The sequence below is a fragment of the Typopeltis vanoorti genome, chromosome 3 (genome assembly GCF_054136105.1).
Source record: "Typopeltis vanoorti isolate ZY-2024b chromosome 3, IOZ_Tvanoo_1.0, whole genome shotgun sequence".
Classification (NCBI taxonomy): domain Eukaryota; kingdom Metazoa; phylum Arthropoda; class Arachnida; order Uropygi; family Thelyphonidae; genus Typopeltis; species Typopeltis vanoorti.
The window spans coordinates 167,719,700-167,742,478 of NC_143551.1; the positions used below are offsets into that span (position 1 = coordinate 167,719,700).

Here is a 22,779-nt window from a genome sequence, read left to right on the forward strand (position 1 = left end):
AACATTCCAGAGGTTAGAAACTACCTTAGTCAGTCACCTCAGGACCCTTTCCAACATCTCTTCATCCTTCTGAAAACCAGGTGATCAAATCTGGGCACAATAGTCCATATGTGGCCTAATCAAGCCTTATACAATGGAACAAGAATCTCCCTACTTCTACATGTCAGTGTCCTCCACATCATTCCCAGAAGCCTTTGTGTTATCTTCAAAATTTTGACTATGTGTCCCCTAAATTTCAGATCTTTATCCACTATCACCCTGAGATCTCTTGTTTCTCTACCTCTGAAAATATATCCTCACCAAGCATAAATTCTGCATCCCATCTTTGTTTTCCAAATTTTAAAATCTTACATTTTGCAACATTCAACTCGCATCCCCCCATTCCCAATCACTCAATTTATTCAAGTCTTCTCGTAAGGCCACAACATCTTCTCTACTCTTCATGGTTCATCCCAACTTTGCATCATCTGCAAACAACTGAATATCTCCATCCAAATCTTCACCAATATCATTAATATACAAGTTAAACAGCAATGGGTCTAAAACAGACCCCTGAGGTCTGTTTTAGGCCCATTGCACACCACTAGTAACTTTCCTTTTCCTGGATATTGCTCCCTCATACACAACGTTGATACCTGTCAGATAGCCAGTCTCCAATCCAATGCACTAATCTAATATCCAACCCCATCTGCTCTAGTTTGACTGTCAACTTATCATGAGGTACTCTATAAAAAGCCTTTGCGAAATCCAAGTATATTACTGTGTATCCTTCTCCTCTGTCCAAGGAAGCAGTCACTTTATTGTAACACGTAAGTAGATTACTAAAACATGACCTCCCTTTAGCAAATCCATGCTGTCCATCAAAGATAATACCATTGTTATCAACCCAACTCTGGATCCTATTTCTCACAAGCTTTTCCAACAACTTAACCACAACACCTGACACACAGATAGGCCTATAGTTTGATGCTTGAGTTCAATCGCCTCCTTTATGAAGTGGCACAATCTTGCCCTCTTTCCACTCCTTAGGAACTTGACCAAGTGCAAGACTCGTATTAAAAAAATATGTCAAGGCAGGTGGCAACTCCCTGGCACATTCCTTCAGAATACGCAGTGATATATTATCAAATCCCACAGCCTTATTTTCATCTAGTTTGCTCAACTCCCCATACACCTCTTGCTCACTTACAGTCATTCTCTCTTCCCCATTATCAACTGCTCTCAATCTCTCCATGAAGTCACATTCACAAGATTGAAAGAACTTTATGAACTGCTCATTATGTATCTCCACCACACCTTCTGCAATAGCTGTCTTTATACCATTTTCTTCATTCAGTGTCATCCTTCCATAATCATTCTTTCTTTTTATGGCTACATATCGAAAGAATTCCTTAGGATTCTTTTTGGCTTTATTAGCTAACTGCTGTACATATCTCACTTTAGCTACCCTCACCAACCATGTCACCTACCTTGCCTGATCTTTGTAGTCCTCATGGAATTGGTTATTTCCACTTCTCTTATGCTGCCTCCATAATGCCTCTGTATCGCATGCTTAATCTCTATGTTCATCCATTTCATACCTACCTTATTTAACCTTCTCACCCTTGGAATACATTTAGACATTGCATCTACTAGATAGTTTTTGAAAATCCCCCAAGCTGCATTGATCTCTTTTCCAGCTAACTCCTCATTCCGTGCCACACCTGCAAACTGTCTCCTGAGCTTTTCATAATCACCCCCCCCCACCCTTGTAGTTCCACATATACCGCATATTCCACATATTTTCTTACAGAGGTCCTCACACTGCTGGCAACACTAATGTCTGTAGAGTGACCATGAGGTGCACTCTACAGACATTATGCACCCACTCTTGTCTTTAGTAGATCATTCTTTATAAATCACTATAACCTTAAGCTTCTCTGTGTTCACGCACACCTTTCACAATTTTTTTGACAATTGTGAAATGGGTCATCTTGTTATCAAGAAGATCCTCTCTGAAACAACCACAGTGAAATAGTGATATGGAGTGTTGACTTATTATTTAGCATTTTGATGTTGGGCCATGATAATATCATACTGCACTAGTTCTTTGATCAGATAGTGCAGTTCATTGGATTCTATTGCTGTTAAGAGTGGATACCTCACAGTTTGTGATATATGCCCTTGCAATGAAACTACATTTGAAATGAGGAGGTGCTCGTTTGTTGAAGAAAAAATAAATGGCCAGTGTTTAAAGGAATTTCTACGTGTGAGCAGACACTCACATACAGAAATTCATTTGATTATTGGTTATGACTGTAGTAAATTATTATAATCTTGTCTGAATAAAAAAAAATTATCCTTTAAGGCTGTGTATATGAAAGGTTTTTTTTTGCAAGGTTTTCATTTTTGCTTTTCATTTAACATCTCTCAAGATGTTAAATTTGCACAATGTAAATAGTAAAATGGATAACTACATTTCACATGCAATTTCACCTGTGTCCTGGAAACCTAATTCCCAGATACCAGACCATTCAGATTCAGTTTTGGTTATACTTCATGAGTACATTATCTCGTAACATTGGTTTTAGTGCTATTTAATGAAATCTCATGGTGTAGTTAAATAGCCTGTCTCAGTAGCTCAGTGAATAAAAGCATTTGCTTCTTTAAAGTAAAACTCAGGGTTCAAATCTCAGGATGAGGCATGGAATTTATTATTTCAATTAAGGGGATATTAAATCCTACATTGTTTTAAAACCGAATAAGAAACTCAGAGATTGGAATCAGAGAGTTTCATGCCGAATATAGTAAACTATAAAAGTATCGGCGAATACTAGTGTGAGCTAATGCAAGTAGTCCTAGTACGTAGTACAATACCGGGCAACTCGTTGCAAAGGTGAGTAAAGTTCTGATTGCTATTCTTTGGTATTTTCCATAATGTAAAAACACACTTCCTAGGAAATGTATGCTATTATTACATTATGGTAGGAGGTCACTACCCAGACCGGTTTCAGCCTTTTTTGAGGCTTCATCAGCGAGTAGCTAGACCAAATTAATACCAACGGGTATAGCGAAAAGAACTTATATACTCTGCTATACGAGTTGTCCAAAAGGTGCACCTATTAAGTTGCTTAAATATAAAGAGCCAACAGGCTTCATCGCCAAAATGAAGCCTGTTGCCTTTTTATATTTAAGCATGGAATTTATTATTTTTTTAAGCCTGTTCTAGAAACATTTGTATATTCCTTCAGTTCACAAACCTTAAATTAATAAAAATAAAATAGTGTGACTAAGATTTCAACTGGCTCATGCATGCAAATTAGATTATTTATATTTATATCTTGTAAAATGATGAATTATTTAATTCTGCAGAAAAAAAATTGCATTTATGATATATGTTGCAGATGCAGCCACTGTATTCTGATGGACAACCTGTTAATGAACATAGTTGGGTTCGTTCTGGCCTTCTTGGATTTATTGGGCCTGTAATGTATAATATTTACAACTATTGGTGTTTATTTATTTATTTTTTCAATACTTTCATACTTTGAGTGCATTAAATTATATACACACACATTTAAAATTTAATTATGCAAATTTAATTGATCCGAATGTTTATATGAAATTCAAATAGATGGCTTCTTGCTCTTCATCCAACTGACTGAGGTCAAATCCTGCTGTGACAGGCAAGTTTGTGAATGTCATTAGGCAGTATATGATTTTCATCACTTGGTGAGAGATCAGTTTGGTAATAATGTAGACAGAGGTGACTTGGGGTTTTAGAGAACAAACTCTGAAACATTCATAAAGCAACCACATTTAAACAAAAAATGCACTAAAAATCTTCAAGTTTTGGACAGCATATACACAACCCTAGCAACAATGCACATCCTCAAATGATCTAGAATACCTCACTACACTGATCTCTACAACAAAAATAGAAGAAAATTTATTATCTGATAATCACAACTTGAAAAAGAAAAGTAACTTTAGAATGAAAAAACCAACAGAAGATCCTAGTGCCTTTATAAGAAAGAACTCTAGGTTAAATGGAATAAACTACATAATCTGTCAGACTAGGCAGATTATGTAGTTTACTATGGTATGGTGCTAGTTGCTGTAATGTAATGTGTATATAGATGATATTCCAGGTGATTTTAAAATGAAGATCCAAATATAGAATTTAATATTATTAAAAATTTATCTCACACAGTTGATCCTGTAAATCAATATGATGAATATAAAGAACAAAGTTATCTCTAAGTTCTTGGATTATCTAATCCACTTATGATGCACTGAACAAAAATTATATTAATCAAATGTTACATAAACAGCAGCTTTCATAGAAACTGATGGATAATGTTAGTTATGTAACAGAGTACATAATGTTTTTTCTTCTTCTCAACAAAAACTTCTCTTCTGCCTGTTCCTGCTTCACCGGTCTTCCCATCTTGCAGCTGGCCCTTTCCCTTTGATCCATGTTTTATCTACTAATTTGAGAATTTCGAAGTGCAAAACCAGGGAAACTAGAGATATTAAGGGGGAAAATCTATCAAGCATGCATCTAGCAGTTGAGTGCAGTTTCCCAGGTTTTTTGAATCTGAATGGGCAGGTAATGACATTATGTCACAGTAACTGTGGATCTAAATGCATGTATATGAATGCCCAAAGCATCAGAAATAAAGGAGAGGAGTTTTTAGCATTGATCAGCTTGACTTGGCCAGAAATAATTGGCATCAACAGATGGTTGTCAGAGAATGATGTAGTTACAGGAATGGAATGTAATAGATATTGTATTTTCAGAGAAGTTGGAGGAAATAGATCAGGAAGAGAGGTATTAATAATAACTGAAGAACTTGAACCAACAAAAATCATAGTTAAGGTAGATTGTAGATCTGATGGAAATTGTTCATTTGAGGCTGTCTGGTGTGAGATAGAAGCCATTAAGATAAAATATATTGTTGGTTGTTTTTGTAGACTGGGTGCCCAGAAGAAGATGTGGACAACATGCATCAGCAGATTAGCACAATGGGTGTAGGCCACCATAGTGATATAGACTGGAAGGAAGGAAGAAAGGGCACATGGGAAAATGGAAATGGAATTTATACAGTTACTAAAGGATAATTACTTGAAACCGCATGTTATGGAAGGGACCTATATATAACTACAGTAGCAGTTCTACCTCCAATTGGGGAAAGTGACCATGCAGTCTTGTCCTGGGAGGTTGCTCAACATGTGGAAATTTCAGTCAAGTTTATATGGAAGTACAAAGCTGGTGATTATGATAAGTGTAACATTTCATGCTAGCAGTACAATTTTAATCTTACTGCTCCAACTTGGAGCAGTGTCTTGGGAGATAAGATGAAATGAATGTAATTAGTGCATGGGACGCAGTCAAGGATTGTTTGAGCAGAGCAATATCAGCATACATACCCAGGGTCAGGAGGATAAACCAAGTAGGGATTAAATGGATGACTAGCAATATAAAGCAGGAGCTGCAAAAAAAAGAGAAAGTATTGTGGAAGGAATATAAACAAAAAGGTGATCAGAATGCCCATAAGCAATATAAAGCACAAACAAGAAGGGTGGCTAGTGTGGTAAGGAAGGGTAAATCAGATTTTGAGAGAAAGTTAGCTAAGCAGGCCAAAGTAAATCCAAAAGAGGTTTTTTGCTACATAGCAAGTAAGAGAAAGAATGATTATGGAAAGATAATTTTACTCAGTGCTGATGATAGGAAAGTGACAGAAGCAGAAGAAATAGTTCAGTTACTAAGTGATCACTTTGCAAGGGTATATCATCCAGGTGGTGAGTTTGCCATTACTGAGGTGACAGAGACTGATGTGAGCATTGATGTAGGTGAACTGGAGGTATTCAGTATATTGAAAAATATCAACGTGAATACAGCATTGGGCCTGGGTAGTGTCAGCTTGTGTGCTACGAGAATGTGCAAGTGAACTGGCAGTGCCTCTGATGAAGTTGTTTAATCTAAGTTTCGGCTGTGGCAAGGTTCCAAGGGATTGGAAAGAGGGCAAGATAGTTCCATTACATGAAGGTGGCTTCAAGACAAAAAGTAGCAAATTACAGGCCACTTAGTATCTCTGCAGTGGTGATTAAAGTATTGGAAAAGTTGGTTAAAAGTAAAATTCAGGAATGAGTGGATAGGAATGTGAAACTATAGGGGGGGGGGGCAGCATGACTTTGTAAAAGGTGGATCCTGCCTCAGTAATTTATTCACATTTTATAATAAGGTGCCAGGAATTGGATAAAGGAAATGGCTACATGATACTACTGGACTTTGCAAAGCCATTTGACAGAATGCTGCTCGAAAATTATTACATTATTAATTATTACATAAGTTGGAGTAAATGGGAATGGATATGAAGGTGGTGGCTGATAGACAGACACCAATGGTGTATGGGGGAGTGGAATCAAGACAAATGAGGGTGACTTGTGGAATGTCCCAGGACTCTGTACTAGGACCACTACTCTTTGTTTTGTACATTAATGATATAGTGTAACATTTGAAGGGGGATATTGTTGTTTACTGATGATGCAAAACTAGGGAGGGCAATAGTTGATAAAGGTGATGTAGATATCTTGCAGAATGACTTAAATAAATTGGTAGTGTAAGCAAAAGAAAATGGTTGTCAATTCAGTGTTCTAAAATGCACTTTGGGATGAAAAGATTACATGCTTTGTATCATACTGATTGGTATAGTTTACAGGAAATTGATGTGGTGATGATAGATAGAAATTTGAAATTCAGAGATATTGCAAGAGTTGTCAAAATAGCTCAGATGGTTACTTGTATGTTGAAGAACACACTGATGATAAAGATAAGTAGGTTATTATCCCTCTTTATAAGGCTATGATTTGGCCACATTGATTTCTGTGCACAGATTTGGTCACCTGCATTTCTTGTCGGGAGGTGATGGAAATGATTCACAGTAGTGACCAAGTTGCTGGCAGGTCTGTAGAATGTTCCTTATGAGGATAGATTTAGGGCATGTGGATCGCAGTATTTAGCTGTCAGGCAGAGGAGAGGGGATATGATAGGAACTTATAAGTTACTAATAGGATTCTATAAAATTAATACAAAAGAAATTTTTCGATACATGGGGGTGTAGGGGAAAAACACCGAAACACTGGGTCACATTTGGAAGTTACCTAAGAGCATGATTAGTATGGGTATATGGACTAAGTTCTTTATTTGGAGAGTGGTGATGAGTGGAATGGATTTCCAGAGGTGGTTGTGATTGCCCCAACAGTGAATAGGATTAAGGAGATGTATGGTAAGTATTGTGTTAATGGCTAGAGTGGGTCTCCTGCAATGAGTCTTGACTCTATGGAGTATCCATATAGATAATAAGTAATAATAATTTTTGGTAGCCACCTATATAATAAATACTCTTTCCATTTCTCTCTTTTCCATTTCCTTCATCTTTTCATTTATGTTGTAAATATCTAAGTCTCTTCTGATGTCTTCATTTTTTTTTTATATATGTTGTAATTTTGTGCATCCTTTTGTTTTTCTTAAAAATCTCATTCTATCTTTATTTTACTCTGAGTTTTCTTTTTAACAGTCTGTATTTCTGAATCATATAATAGTGGAAGTAGCCATTACTTTTTAAAATTTAAGTTGGGTTTCTCATCTTGTTAATTTATCCAGTTTCATTTTAGTTGTTCCACAAATTTTCTGAATATTTTTTTCCTTCTTCTTGGTTAACTTTGGATAACTTGTTTTATTGTTTGCTATATTTTAATAATTTGATATCAGCAGAGTCCAGAGGTGAGTGCTGGCTATGGAGAGAGGTTGAAGAAATGTGGATTGCAGAGTTTGATGGATAGGAGGAAAAGAGGTGATATGATAGACATTTAAGTTAGTGAGAGGATTTTATCGGATTAACCCAGAGGCGATTATAAAAAGTTGAGGGTGAGAGGGGAAGAACCATAGGTCATCCCTGGAAGATATGTAGAAGTGTTGTGAAGAGGGGTGTGAGGAGTAGATTTTTTACATGGAGAATTGTCAGTGAGTGGAATGCATTACGAGAATGTGTTGTTTATACAAGCAGTGTTAAGGATTTTAAGATTCTATATGATAAATATGTTGTCAGTTGAATGAAATCCCCACAATGAGTCTGTTGAACTCCATATATGGTGTAATAATAATATATATATATATATATATATATATATATATTGAGTAGAGTTGTAGATAAACTAGATCTTGTGTTACACCTTGATTAATTTCAATTTCTTTTGTTAATTTAGTACATAATTGTAACTTTATTTTTTTCCCTTTATATAAACTTTGTATAGCTTACTAAAATAAAGAGTCAAAAGGCTTCATTTCGGCGATGCAAAATTATATAAATCAAGTGGATATTAACTCCAACATTATTTCAAAGCTGACTACAGAAACTATAAAATTTCGTATGAAACTTTTATAATTACTGTATTCGGCTTTGAAATAATGTTGGATTTAATATCCACTTGATTTGTATAATGTTGTTTTTTTCATTATACTCCATAGTTTTTTCTTCGTATTTACTCAAAAGCTTTGTTATAATCTATAAAGGCTAAACGAGTCTCCAAATTAAATTTTCATCTGTTTTTTTTTCAATAATTTGTTTTAAAACATAGATAATGTCTGAACATGATTGTTCATGTTTTAATAATCTATTTTGTTATTATTTGTTTGTAGTATTTCAAAATCTTTAATTCAAAAATTCACTGTATATTTTGCAATTTGTACTTAATAAACTTATTCCTCTGTATTTCCACAATCATTTCTGTCATTTTTCTTAAATATAGATATGACCTTTGCTTTGACCAGTGTGATGGAACCTCACATTTCTTCCAACAGTTATTAGCTGCCTGTTCTCAGACTCAAGTCTGCCAGATTGATCTATCTATCATGACTTCAGTATTATCAGATCTCATATTTCTTTCTTGTAAGGCACTTTTTACTGTATCAGTCCACCTAGATCTTGGTCTTCCTCTGGCTCTTTTCCTTGCCATCCTTACAGAGAACACTTGTTTTGCTTTTTCCATTCAGTTTAAAAGTCCTTACCACCTGAGAATAGCTCTGCTAACACATTCCTGAATGCTAACATTATCAAGTTCTTTCCTACTATCCTCATTTTTAATATGATACTGTCAGTGATGTCATCTTTCTCATAACTCTCGTATCTGTGCTCTCCAATTTATGTTCAAGTGTTTTATTTCTAATCCTGCTTTCAGAACATTATCTTGTATTGATATACAGCTAATTTAGTGTTTTGACTTTTTCTTGTAGATAAGCTTATACGTTGGTTATACATAACATTTAATTTTTCAAGAAATGTATGCTAGAATATTAATTATGATTTTATAATTAATATTCTAGTATACATTACCATTTCCTGAAAAATTAAAAACTCTATTTTGACTTTTCTTATTCCATATAAATTTATTTGACTTCCTATGATACCAGCTCTTGCTAATTTTGTCTAAATTGTGCCAGAAATATTTTATTTGTTCTTTAGATTCTCCATTCAGAATGGTTGATGTCTTCAATGTTTCTGCCTATTTTCATTGCCTTTGTTATTTTATTGCAGCAGACAATAAAATGACAAAGGATTTATTTAAAAGTAAAACATCATCTAAAGAAAGAGTGAATTCTCCAACTTCATTACTATGTTCGAGAAGACTAGAAATAGAACCATTTGGAGACAGATTGTACAATGGGGGACCCAACAGAAAGTTACAATTTGATCCTGTCAACCTCTATTTAGTCTGAATCCTGCTTCTTCCATTCCAAGTTTCCCTTCCACTATTTTTCTTAGCTATTTCTCAAGTATACTTGCATAAATTTTACCAGAGCACTCAATAGGAACTCCATCTGATGCTATGAGAACTCTACCCCAATTATCTGAGATTTGACCCTCTGACCAGCCTTTCTGAATTATTATTATTATTCAGGTCTCCATGGAGTCAAAAGAATCATTGTGGGAGGTCCTTCCTAAGAAACACAAAATCTATCAAGACCCATTGAGGGGAGGTCCCCCCCCCCCCCCCAAGAAACACAAAGTCTATCATACCACTCCTTAAACTCATTGACCGTTCTTGCTCTCACCACTCCATCAGGCAATGCATTCCATGGTTCAACCACCCTCCATGCAAAGAAACCACTCCTCACCCTCTTGCTCACCGTTTCCTTTCATAACTTCCAGGGATGGCCTCTTGTCATCACTCCTTCCCGCTGTTCAACCAAGCAAAAGAACTTCCCAGTGTCAACGCTGCAACCACCTCTCAACAGTTTAAAAGTCTCAATCATATCACCTCTCCTCCTCCTATCCACCAAACTCTGCAGTCCACATTCCCTCAGCCGATCCTCATGACTATCATTGTACAGTCCTGAAACCATCTTTGTTATCTGCCTTTGTACCCTTTCCACAGTTAATTTACCCCCTTCAAATCCTGGGGACCAAATCTGAGAACAATAGTCCAAGTGTGGTCTGATCAGGGTCTTATACAACAGAATGATAACTGTTTTATCTCTGCAGGTCAGTGTCCTTCTCATTATGGCAGCAATCCTCTGTGTTACCTTCACCACCTTTGCAATATGTTCCCTAAATTTCAGGCTTTTATCAATCATCAACCCCAGATCTCTTGTCTCCCCTACTTCCTCCAGTATAACTCCTCCCATAGAGTATGCAGTGTCCCATCGATGTTTCCCAAACCTCAAGACCTTACATTTTGCTGCATTAAACTGATACCGCCATTCATTTTGCCCATCTATCTAGCTTATGCAGTGTATTATGCACTGTAAAACTTTTATACTTCTGTATTTGTTCATTTCTGTCAAATATCATGGCTTTTTCTAATTCAAGTATTGATATGTATTCTTAATTGCATTCCTGTTGTGTGTTTTTGACCGTCATGCTGTCACTGCTTCTTTCATTTAGCCACCTTTTAAAGTAATTACTCCATACATCTGAAATATTTTTATCTTCAGTTTTTGTCACCTTCATCATCTTTGTTTCCTTTTACAGCACTCTCTTCCGTCTCTAAGCTTTTCAGTAGCTTTTAGAATATTTTGTTACCTTCTTTATATTTATTTACTATATTCTTACCAAAGTTCTTACCATCATGTTTTTTCTTTCTTATTTTTTAAATTTTATTTTTTATATCATCTGGAAACCATGCTCTAGGGACCAAATGCTAAACTTCTTCAGGCTACTTCAGACAGCTAATGAATAGGAATGGTGATTTCTCACTCCAAAGTGAGATAATTTTTCATGATGCCTGATACCATACTTCCAACTGACTTTACTTTTCCAGTTCGTCCATTGTAAGAGACATCCAAGTATTTTATTGTGTATCTTTTCCAACATAGCCCTCACTACTCTCAACATTGTTGATTTTTCCTTGCTACTTTTCCCTCTGAGTATACTATAGATAACTCAGACTGTAATCTTGTTTCATCTCTTGTGGAATGCTCTTCTGTAAGCCACTTTTCATCTCATTTCTGTTGGTACTACAGCGTCATCATGTGGATGACCTATAATTTCTTCTCTTCTTTTCCATGTTAAAATTACTGTTTTCATTCACTTGATTTAAACATTGCTGTGTTTAGGTTAGTGAAAGAATCCTTGGAAGAATAAAAACTTCAACACATTATTATTTGATTCAAATTCCCACCTACTATTCCAGCCTTGGTTTTTCAGTAAGTTGCTAAGGCAGTCCAAAATTCACCACAATGAACAGAAACCCATATTCATTCCATTTCAAATAAAGACAATAAAAATTTCCCATTATTTTTATTAATTGCCATAATGAAATCTAGAATAATTGGAGAAGACATCAACATTAAACAGATGTGATATATAAAAAAAAAAACATTTCAGCTACTTGGGAACAGAATTCACTGGCAACTTGATGTCTGTCTCTGGAAAAGAATAAGCTCCATCTGGATATCGGATAGTCCTCAGTGGGTAGACCACAAAATTTGGAAAAATGTCAAGTGCTGAAACCCAGTAATAATTCCAGTAGCAACATATAGAGTAAGCAAATAGAAGATCAAATACTCTTCACATTTAAAATGAAAGTTTAAAGTAAATATATTAACTGGACTTCCTGGACTGTGCACAATACTAATGAACAATACTAAATTATAATAACCATGAGTCATATCCAGACAGAATCAGGAAAAGAACCACATTGGTTGGACTTGGGCTGCATATGGACCATAAGTCCAAATGATTAAATGGAGGACATAGGAGGAATTGAAAGACAAAAGAATCAAGTAATATCTGAAATTTGCTTCAAGATTGAGAACCTGTGAGGAGTTAAACCATACTATGTGGGGTTACACTGGGTTGAGCTTGGGTGTAAGTTAATCTAAACTTGTGGTCTCATATTTTGTTATTAAGTGCTTTCCCTCAGAAATTTCCAATAAATGGAAATTACAACTCCCGGTTCCAATGAGATGAATATTTCTACACAACCTATAAGTACTTAGAATGCATCAGGTCAATTTATTTGCTCAGTTAAATATCAGCATGTGCAAATGCTCACTATGCTTACTGTATGAAGCAAAGCTAGTAGCATCAACAAGCAATGATGACAGAGCACATTGGGTCTCACCTTGAACATTGCCTTAATGCTGTGGATGAAACTTTCTTCTCCAAAATCAGAACACTGGAAGCCAAGCTCAAACTGCTTGATAATTAGCACTGTAACACGTGTACCTGCCTCCAACAACAGTAACAAACTCTGCAACATTATATCAACAGTACATAACTCAATCAAGGCATCAACAAGAAATTTGATGCCATAATTCTGAACTTTCCAACTGAAACTGCTAATCTTAAAGATGACATCAGTATGTTAGTGGGAGAATGTAACTTTCATGTCAGAAATATCATCAAGTACCATCATTTTTGAACCCATGAATAAAAGAAAGGATGGAATAACTTCCCATGCCTCGTGAAAGTGACTTGCGACACACTAACAACACATGGTTGTAAACAACCAATATTTGTAATTGGTTGTAAATGATCGTGGTAAATGATTCCGACCATTCCAAATGTACAATACTCAGTGCTTTCCCTTTGCCAGAAAGAAATCAGAAGAATATTCTCCAAATTAGAGACCCTAAAAAAGCCTCCTGGACCTGAAGGTTTGTGCACCAGAAACTGACTCCTGTTCTATGTAACTTGTTTATTCTCTCTTATTCCAATGGTGTCTACCACACAGCTTGCAGATCGAATTTTGTTCAACCTAAGAAGTGTGATATACCATTACTGTCAAACTATTGCCCTATCTCACTCACTTCAGTCCCATCTAAAGTAATGGAGAGAACCACCAATATTTAACTCCTGTGCTACCTTGAAGGCACCCAACTAATGGATGATTCCCACCTTGAGTCAAGTGCTGAAGGAGTGAAAAGAGGACAAAATTCTTCCTCTTCATAAGAAAGGTGATAAGCTAAGGCTTTGAATTTGAATAAGCTAAGGCCAGTCTGTCTGTAGTTTTAAAGTGTTGAAGAGGTTGATGAGGATAAAGAATTGGATAGACAACAGCAGCATTCTGTTTGATCATCATATGTTCTAATGCAAAGTTGTATTTTAGCAATCTGCTAACTTATTAAAATAAGTTGACAAATGTACTGGAAACAGTAAATTCATATATACAGTGATGATATTTAGATTTTGCAGAGGCATTTGATAATTACCACATGACAAATCAATTACAAAATTCAAAGACATGAGGTTAGATAACAGATTAATGCATTAAGTAGGAGATTGGCTGTCTGTTAGGCATTAGCAATATTCTGGAAGAGGAAAGTCACTAGTGGTGTGTCTCAGGGGTCTGTTTTGGGACTTTTGCTATTTACTTATATGTTAATATATTTGGAAAAGGTTTGCATGATGATATGCAGATATTTTCAGATCATGGCAAGTTGGGAAGAACTGTGGTGTGTAGTGCAGATGTTGTGACTTAGAAGAGGACTTGAATAGAATGAGATAATGGCCAAGTGAGTAGGGTTACTAGTTTAATGTTGTGGTGTGTAATGTTTTAAAATTCGGGAAGCAAAGACAGGTGTAGTATGTACAATTGGTGTGAATATTTTAGAGAATGTTGGAGAGGTAAAGGGAGGGACAGGAGGATAAGGAATTAAATTTCAGGGACACATCGCTAAAATTGTGAGGACAGCACTACAATTATGGCAATGGTATTTAGGATACTGACATGTAGAAGTAAGGAAATTATGGTACTATTGTATAAGGCAGGCCTGCACAACATACAGCCCGCAGTACCATTTATTTTGGCCCATCTGCCTGATTGAAATTAATTACTGTATTTGGCGGCGTATAAGACACACTTTTTTCCTTTGGAAATAGGTCTGAAAAACAGGGTGCGTCTTATACGCCGATACTCAGATAATCACAGAACAGAAAATGTTAAAAATCAACTCAAGGAATTGAAAACTCAGTTAGCTGTAATTCCAGGAGGTTTAACCTAGTCAGCTTCACCCTTTAGATGTCTGTATTAATAAATTTAAGGGATTTATGAAGGACAAGTGGAACAGCTGGATGCACTCTTCAAATTTTGAGGTTATGCCACCAGGAAGAAGGAAGAGGCCTAGCATTTCACAAGTTTGTGAGTGGATCAAAACTTCATGGGATGCTGTGAAAACTGACACAGTGATTAAATCATTTAAGAAGTGTGGCATTAGTAATGCACTGGATTGTACAGGACAATTTGTTGTATGAGGACTCAAATACTGATTTAGAAGAGGTTCAAGTGTCTCTTCATTTAACTCTGGAGATGAATTTCTGGGTTTTGACGAAAAAGATTAAAAGGTGGAAACTCTTTCCTAGTTAGATTAGGTATTTGTTGAAAGTAAACCTACTTATTACTTTATATTTGAAATACTGTAAATTCATTATAATATTCAGTGATAAAGTTTTTTCCTAAAAAATGTGTACAAAAAATGGGGTGCGTCTTATAGGCCGGTGCATCTTATACTCTGGAAAATATGGTAATCATACGGGGGAATATGAAATTAGATGATTTGAATTAAATTTTTACTAAGACTGCATGTTTACGTTCATGCGATTAATGTCACAATCATGTTTCTTTCAACTCGACAATAAATTGCATTTGGAGTTATTCCCACTGTCGTATTTAATAACAAATTATTACAATCGCTTCGAGGTTTTGTTAGCGCTAGTGTTGCTGCGGGGAAATTCAAAGTTACATCTCCATGATAATGACTTGATGTCTACGAATGAGAATGAATCATTAAGGATGGGGATCTACCATACCACACTGATGTACGTTGGTTGAGCCACGGTAAAGTTTTGTCATGCTTTGTTGCTCAAAAAAATGTTGTTTTAGAGCAACCATGCCTTGACTGGCTTTGGCAGTGTAGCTTTGGTTGGTTGTAGCTGGAGTAATACATTACATAACTGTTATCATAACCTGCATTATTGTGAGTTTTTCATCATTAGTTTTTTGTAATTAATATTGTCAATCTCGACACAATGAGCTTAAGTAAAAAGCATAAAATAGATTCGGAACATCAAGCATTTAACCCTGAGTGGACAAACAAATATTTTTTACATTGTTTAAGGACAAAATAGTGTGCATTGTTTGCCGGGAATCTATCACTGTGCCGAAAGAGTACAATCCGAGACGTCATTTGAATCGAAACATCCTAACCTTGGCAAGTTCGATGCAAGTGAAAAGCTAATAAAAACAGCAAAGCTATTGAAAGTCCTTAGCAGTGAGCAACAAGCCTTTAAAAAAGTGACATCTGCAAATGAAGTTGCCACAAAGGTAAACTTAAAAATATCACAAGAAATAGTTTGTGCTGGCAAATCATTTACTGAGGGAGAGTTGATAAAAAAAAGTGTCTGATGATTGCCGTTTCCAAATTGTGTCCTGATAAGAAAAATAATTTTGAAAATATCAGTTTGTCACGTATGACTGTTCAGCGCAGGGTGGCTGATATTGCCAAGGATCTTAAAGATAACCTGCAAAAATTGGCTAGTGAATTTGTCTATTATTCACTTGCTATGGATGAAAGTACTGACGTGAAAGATACTGCACAGCTTTTAATATATGTAAGAGATGTTAATAAGAATTTTGAGGTGACAGAGGAGCTTGCTGGTTTGTGTTCAATGAAAGGAAGAACAACAGGAAAGGAGATTGCAGAAAAAGTAAAGATGTGTGTAACCGAAAAACTATCCTTAAATTTCAAGAATTTAGTAGCAGTTTGCACCGATGGTGCCCCATCTAAAAATGTTGGTGCTGTAATATTTATTGAACAGTATGCAGGTACATTGACAAAATTTCACTGCCTAATTCATCAGCAGGTGTTATGTTCAAAGGTTTTGCAGTTTGATCATGTGATTAAAATAGTATTTGCTCTGGTCAACTATATTTGAGCTCGGGGTTTGAAACACAGAATGTTTCTGGTGTTTCTAGAAGAAAATGATGCCGAGTATGGGATCTACCATACCACTGATGTACGTTGGTTGAGCCGTGGTAAAGTTTTGTCACGCTTTGCTGCTCTAAAAAATGAACTAGTCGAATTTTTGGAATCTCAAGAAGATATGGAAAAATTCCCAGAAATAATGGATGAAGAGCGGAATCAAGATTTATTTTTCTTGCATGACATTTTGAGTCACTTGAATGACCTTAACTTACAGCTTCAAGGAAAAAATAAGTTTTTTTTTTTCAGTTAATGTCTCTTATAAAGGCATTCAAAATGAAATTAAGTTTGTTTGAAAATCAACTTGCTAAGGGGGATATGTCACATTTCTTAACTTGTGGAGAGAATATTCCATCAGAATATCATTCAATGGTGGGTGGAAAATATAAGAAGCACATATCACTTTTAAGTGAGGAGTTTCAGAAAAGAATGAAGACGAAGTCCGCATAAAAGTGATTGAGGATCCATTTTCTGTCGAAGCAGGAAATCTACCTGTTGAACTCCAGATGGAAGTTATTGATCTCCGGTGTTCTGAAAGCTATCAGGTCAAGCATAGGGAGAGTGCTTTACAAGAGTTTTATTACACAGATTCGGTCACCAAGTTTTCTTAAGGATGAAACAATATTAGGATGAAACAACAAAATCTATTCTGGATCAGGATAAATTTAAAAGTTTGTTGGATACTGCCTACCAGGTATTTTGTATGTTTGGGAGCACATATACTTGTGAACAAACATTTTTGGTCATGAACTTGAACAAAACCAAACAGCGTTCATCTTTAAGTGATATCAATTTAGAAGCCATATTAAGAACGGCCACTTCACACATGGCACCAAACTTTGATAAAATAGTGGCAAGAAAGAAATGCAGTGTGTCACAATGTGACATTCAGTCACTGATATTTCACTGAGATAAGTGTGATATTCTCAGTGAAATTGTTAGTAAACTTTGTGTTTATGTTTAAGTGGTTTTTATTGAGAAATTTTGCAGCTATATCTGTTTGTAAATAATTTTGATTATAATTTTAATTGTAACTCTAAAAATATTAAATATGTATATTAATTAGTATTTACTGTAGACCTACTAACAAATTTACTTAAGTTTAGCTGCAGTGGACTAGTTCTAAGATTCAAGGTCCAAAGTGATCTGGCCCTTGGTCAGGTAATCCAAGTTGGGTTTGGCCCTCAAAGTTTGGCCCTGTGCAAAGCAACCCATAAATGTCCTTGATTAGGACATTTATGGGTTGCTTTGCACAGATTTGGTCACCAAGTTTTCTAAAGGATGCAACAATATTAGAAAGGGGGTTCAGTGATGATTGAGTATGGTGGTTTCTGATGTCTGGTATGCTGAATATCAAGAAAGATTGAGAAAAGACATTCCACAGAATCTGTTGGATTGGAAAGTGGGTCAATATGATTGATACCATAGATTGAGTATGAGGGTTCCACAGAGTAGGGAATTACCAGGAGAATAAGAAGGGGCTTTTTTTTTTGCCTAGAGAGCAGTGGTCGGCGATTGGAATGCATTGCTTAAGAGGGCAGCAGTAAGTGCAATGATGGTGAATTTATTTAAGACATGGTTTTGATGAGATATTTGTGTGGCTGCAGGACCTCGTATGATGAGTTGTTTTTGAATACATGGAATTCTGATAATAGTCGTAATAATTTCAAATATCAAAATAAGAAGCACTGTGATTAAGAACTCATAATGTGATTCTGTATAATTCAGTTTTTCTGTGGTGGAATATTTCAAAATGAACATAAATTTTGAATCAGTTTATAGAAAATATTGCATTTTTAAGATATATTTCATTATCATTATTGTGAATATGTGCATCGGTAGATTAGTACAATGAGTGCAGATCAAGTAATTATTGTGGAGGACTGACTTCAACTTTGGAGACAGACTCAAAGGAGGAAAGATCAATTGGCAGGAAAGAAATGATTGGAAATTCATCATCTTGGATGGATATAGGATCAGAAAACCTGTCCATAACTAAGTAGGCTAACTTGTTTCTAGTTGAAAGAGCGATCATGCAGTCTTGACTTTTGGAGGTAGTGAAATGTAGAAATTTCAGTTAAGAAGGGATATATGTGGAATTACAAGGCAGGTGATTGTGACAAGTTCAGGTGACAGCTTGAAGCATTGCCATAGTATAAAAATCTGTTATGGAAGCTGTTTGTAGTGCATGGGGAATAGTCAAGGGTTATCTGGAGGAAGCAATATCAGACTGTATACCCAAAGCAGGGAGGAGCTAGTGAGATGTTTGTTATCATTAAGCATGACTTGCAAAAAAAAAAAAAAAAAAAAATGTTGGGGCTTGGGTATATTAAGGAGAAAGTTTATCAGCAGGCTCACAAACAGTACACTTGTCAGGCAAAAAAGGAGTCCACTGTGGTAAGGAAGGCAAAATAAGATTTATAAGAAATTAGCCAAGCAAGCCGAAGGAAATCTCAGAGTTCTTTTTGTTATATAGCAAGTAATAGGAAGACTGACTATGGAAGAATAACTTTAGTAAGCACTGTAGGTAGTAAGATGACAGAAGCAGACAGAATAGTTAAGTTACTTGAATGACCACTTCTCAAGGGTATATCACCCAAGTTGAGAATATTGCTGTTGTAGAGATGAGAAGGATTGATGTGAGAACAGAGGTTGATGAATTTGGAGATACTTAGAATATTGCAGAATCTCAGTGCAAATACAACTGATATAACTGTGGGATTAGATGGAATATCTAGTTGCTTATGAGAATGTGCAGGGGAACTGGCAGTGCCTTTGACCAGACTTTAATTTAAGTCTCAGCTCTGTCAAAATCTCAAGGGAGTGGCAGATGGTCAAAATAATTTCTTTGCATAAAGGGAGTATCTAACTGTGTGGTAGCAATTATATGCCAGTCAGTATGTCAGAAGCAATGGTAAAATTATTGTAAAAGTTGGTCAAAAACAGAATTCGGGAATGGGTTTATAAGAATGTTTATTATGCAGGCCTCCATGGAGTCAAAAGACTCGTCGCGGGAGGTCCTTCCTAAGAAACACGAAGTCTATCAAGACTCATCATGGAAGGCCCCTCCTAGGAAACACAAAGTCTATCATACCACTCCTTAAACTCATTGACCGTTCTTGCTCTCACCACTCCATCAGGCAATGCATTCCATGGTTCAACCACCCTCCATGTAAAGAAACCACTCCTCACCCTCTTTGCTCACCATTTCCTCTCGTAACTTCCAGCGATGGCCCTTGTCATAACTCCTTCCCGCTGTTCAACCAAGCAAAAGAACTCCCCAGTGTCAACCCTGTAACTACCTCTCAACAGTTTAAAAGTCTCAATCATATCACCTCTTCTATCCATCAAACTCTGCAGTCCAATTCCCTCAGCCAATCCTTATAACTAACATTGTACAGTCCTTAAACTATCTTTGTTATCTGCCTTTATACCCTTTCCGCAGTTAATTTATCCCCTTCAACTCCTGAGGACCAAATCCAAGAACAATAGTCTAAGTGTGGTCTGATCAGGGTCTTATATAATGGAATGATAACTCTTTTATCTCTGCAGGTTAGTGTCCTTCTCATTATTGCTGCAATCGTCTGTGTTACCTTCACCACCTTTGCAATATGTCCCCTAAATTTCAGGTTTCTATCAATCATTAACCCTAGATCTCTTGTCTCCCCTACTTCCTCCAATATAGCTCCTCCCATAGAGTATTCAGCATCCCATCGATGTGTTCCAAACCTCAAAACCTTACATTTTGCTGCATTAAATCGATGACCACATTCATTTGCCCATCTGTATAGCTTATTCAAATCCTCTTGCAGGGCAACCACATCTGCACTATTAATAATAACAACCCTTCCCAGCTTCGCATCATCTGCAAACAACTGAATATCCCCCTACAATCCACTGAGAATGTGATTGATATAAAGGTTAAACAATATAGGTCCCAGTACTGAGCTCTGTGGAACCCCACTTGTAACCCTCTGCCTCCTTGAAACTACCCCACCATACACAACTCTCTGATACCTATCGGGCAGCCAATCCTGAATCCATTTGGCCAACCTGACATCCGGACCCATGTGCTGCAACTTAAATATCAGCTTATCATGTGGCACCCTGTCAAATACCTTAGCTAAGTATAAGAAAATGGCAGTATATGCCTTTCCCTCATCTACTGCTCTTGTAACTTTATTATAAAAGGTTAGCATATTACTAAAACAAGAATGCCCCCTTCACAAATTCATGTTGACTCTCACAGATAACATTACCCTCATCACCCAATGCTGTGTATGGTCCCTCACTAATTTCTCCAAGATCTTAACAACTACTGATGACACACAAACTGGCCTATAATTAGACACTTCCAGTCTGCTACTGCCATTATGCAATGGCACTATCTTACCTTCCTTCATTCCCTGGGCACCTTTCCTGCAGCTAGACTTTCATTGAAAAGCCAGGTCAAAGGTGCTTTCAGTTCTCTAGCACATTCTCTCAAAATTCGTGGTGAAATACCATCCAGTCCCACAGCTTTACTGACATCCAAAGTACTCTGTATTTGGAACACACTCTCCTCCTGCACCTCTAAACCTCGAACCTGCCCTATCCCTCTAGTATTAAAATTTAATCCTCCAGGATGAAATACTCCAATAAAGTGTTCATTGAACAATTCTACTATGTTCTCTGCATCAGGCACTCTATTCCCATTTTTATCCCACAGTGTCATTCTTCCACAGTCATTTCTCCTCCTACTGGCCACTTAGCTAAAAAAATTCCCTAGGATTTTCTTTGGATCTTAGGGCCAATCTCTTCTCATATTTCAGTTTTGCCTTCCTTACCATACTAGTCACTCTCCATCTTCTCTTCACCTGTCTCCCTACATCTCTCTTCCATAGTCTCTTTGATTAATATTGTTTAATATTGTTTGTCATCCACTTTACTCCAAATTGTGTCCTCTTCTTCACTCGTGGAATACAGCTTAATATTGCTGCTAACAAATACTCCTTCACAATTTTCTTCACAATGTGATACTCTATGAGCAGCAGCAGCATGGATTTGTGATTGGTCATTCCTTAGTAATTTATTTGCACTTTTTATAATAGAGTGACACCTGAGTTGGATAAATGGAATAGCTACACGATGTTACTAGAGGATTTTGCAAATGCTTTGGCAGAATGCAATGCCACATGGAACTCTGTTATGCAAACTAGAACAAATGGGGGATTGTATGAAACTGGTGTATAGATAAAAGGCTGGATGATGGATAGATACCAAAAAGTAGTATATGGAGGAGTGGAATTCAGGAGACAGGGCGATATTCAGTCGTTTTTTGATAATAATGCAAAGTGAATGAATTCATTTTATCAAGGTTGAAAGATTTTTAATCAATCCCATATGAATAGCTGTGAAACCCATAACATAGCAATGTCATGTATGTGTGTTTGTGTGTGGATCAGGGATCATTGAAAAAAAAAAAAAAAGAATCTGTTAATATAATTTACAACTTGGGATCATCTTTTAACATATATGATAATGGGGAAAGTGGATGATTATGGAAGATGGTTCAGCACTATTACCTGAGTAGTGTTCAGGGAAATACTTATAGAAAAGGCATAAAAAGAGAAACAGTCATCCAAGTGATAGTAAGTAAAATGTCACTAACTTGCCATTGAGTTGATTTTCCTTGATAGACTAGTTTTTAAAGGGATTTTTGGTGCACTACTTCAAATGTTCCCACATTTGAGGTAGTGCACAAAATTATTATAAAGGGGTGGGGGGCACATCTTGATCCATGATTCGAAAGATGTCCAAAAGAGAGAATTATTCTGTCTCACCTTATTTTAGTGCTTTTATCCTTTCTCATTAGTTGAAAACTGTATATATGCTTTCCCATCATATGTATAATTTTTTTGAGATTCATGGCAGTTGGATATGCAAGGCAGAGTACTAAGAGGTCTACATCTTCCCTCTCTTTAAGAAAGATGTAAACCTCTCTACCATAAGATCAGTACACCAAAACATTTATTAGAGTCATTACTGAGACTAGTTTATAAAATATGTATCAGGAGATATACAGCATAAAAGTTAATTTAAACATGTATGCCTCTTAAAGAGAAAAATCAAGAGCTTGTGGATTCCTTAGAAAAACCTGAATCCAGAGACTAGTCTCACCTTAGAAAGAAAACTTAGTTTATGCTACTGTCATATTGTCTGTGCTTCCTTTTCTTAGGAAGGGAGTTCATATCCCCTTAGGGTTTTCTTAAGGGCAGTGCAACTTCTAGAAGAGTACTAATCTTTGAGTAAAGAGAAGAGTTTGCATCTTA

The 22,779-nt window shown here is 36.2% G+C and overlaps 1 protein-coding gene across 1 annotated transcript in view; it reads left to right on the forward strand.

Moving 5' to 3' along the window:
• LOC150108732 (disco-interacting protein 2-like) overlaps nt 1-22,779 on the forward strand; it is a 936,780-nt gene that overhangs the window by 598,919 nt on the left and 315,082 nt on the right. Inside the window, exon 25 of the mRNA XM_090416186.1 lies at nt 3,384-3,464. Coding sequence (XP_090272312.1) covers nt 3,384-3,464 — 81 coding nt within the window. The remainder of the gene's footprint in view (nt 1-3,383; nt 3,465-22,779) is intronic.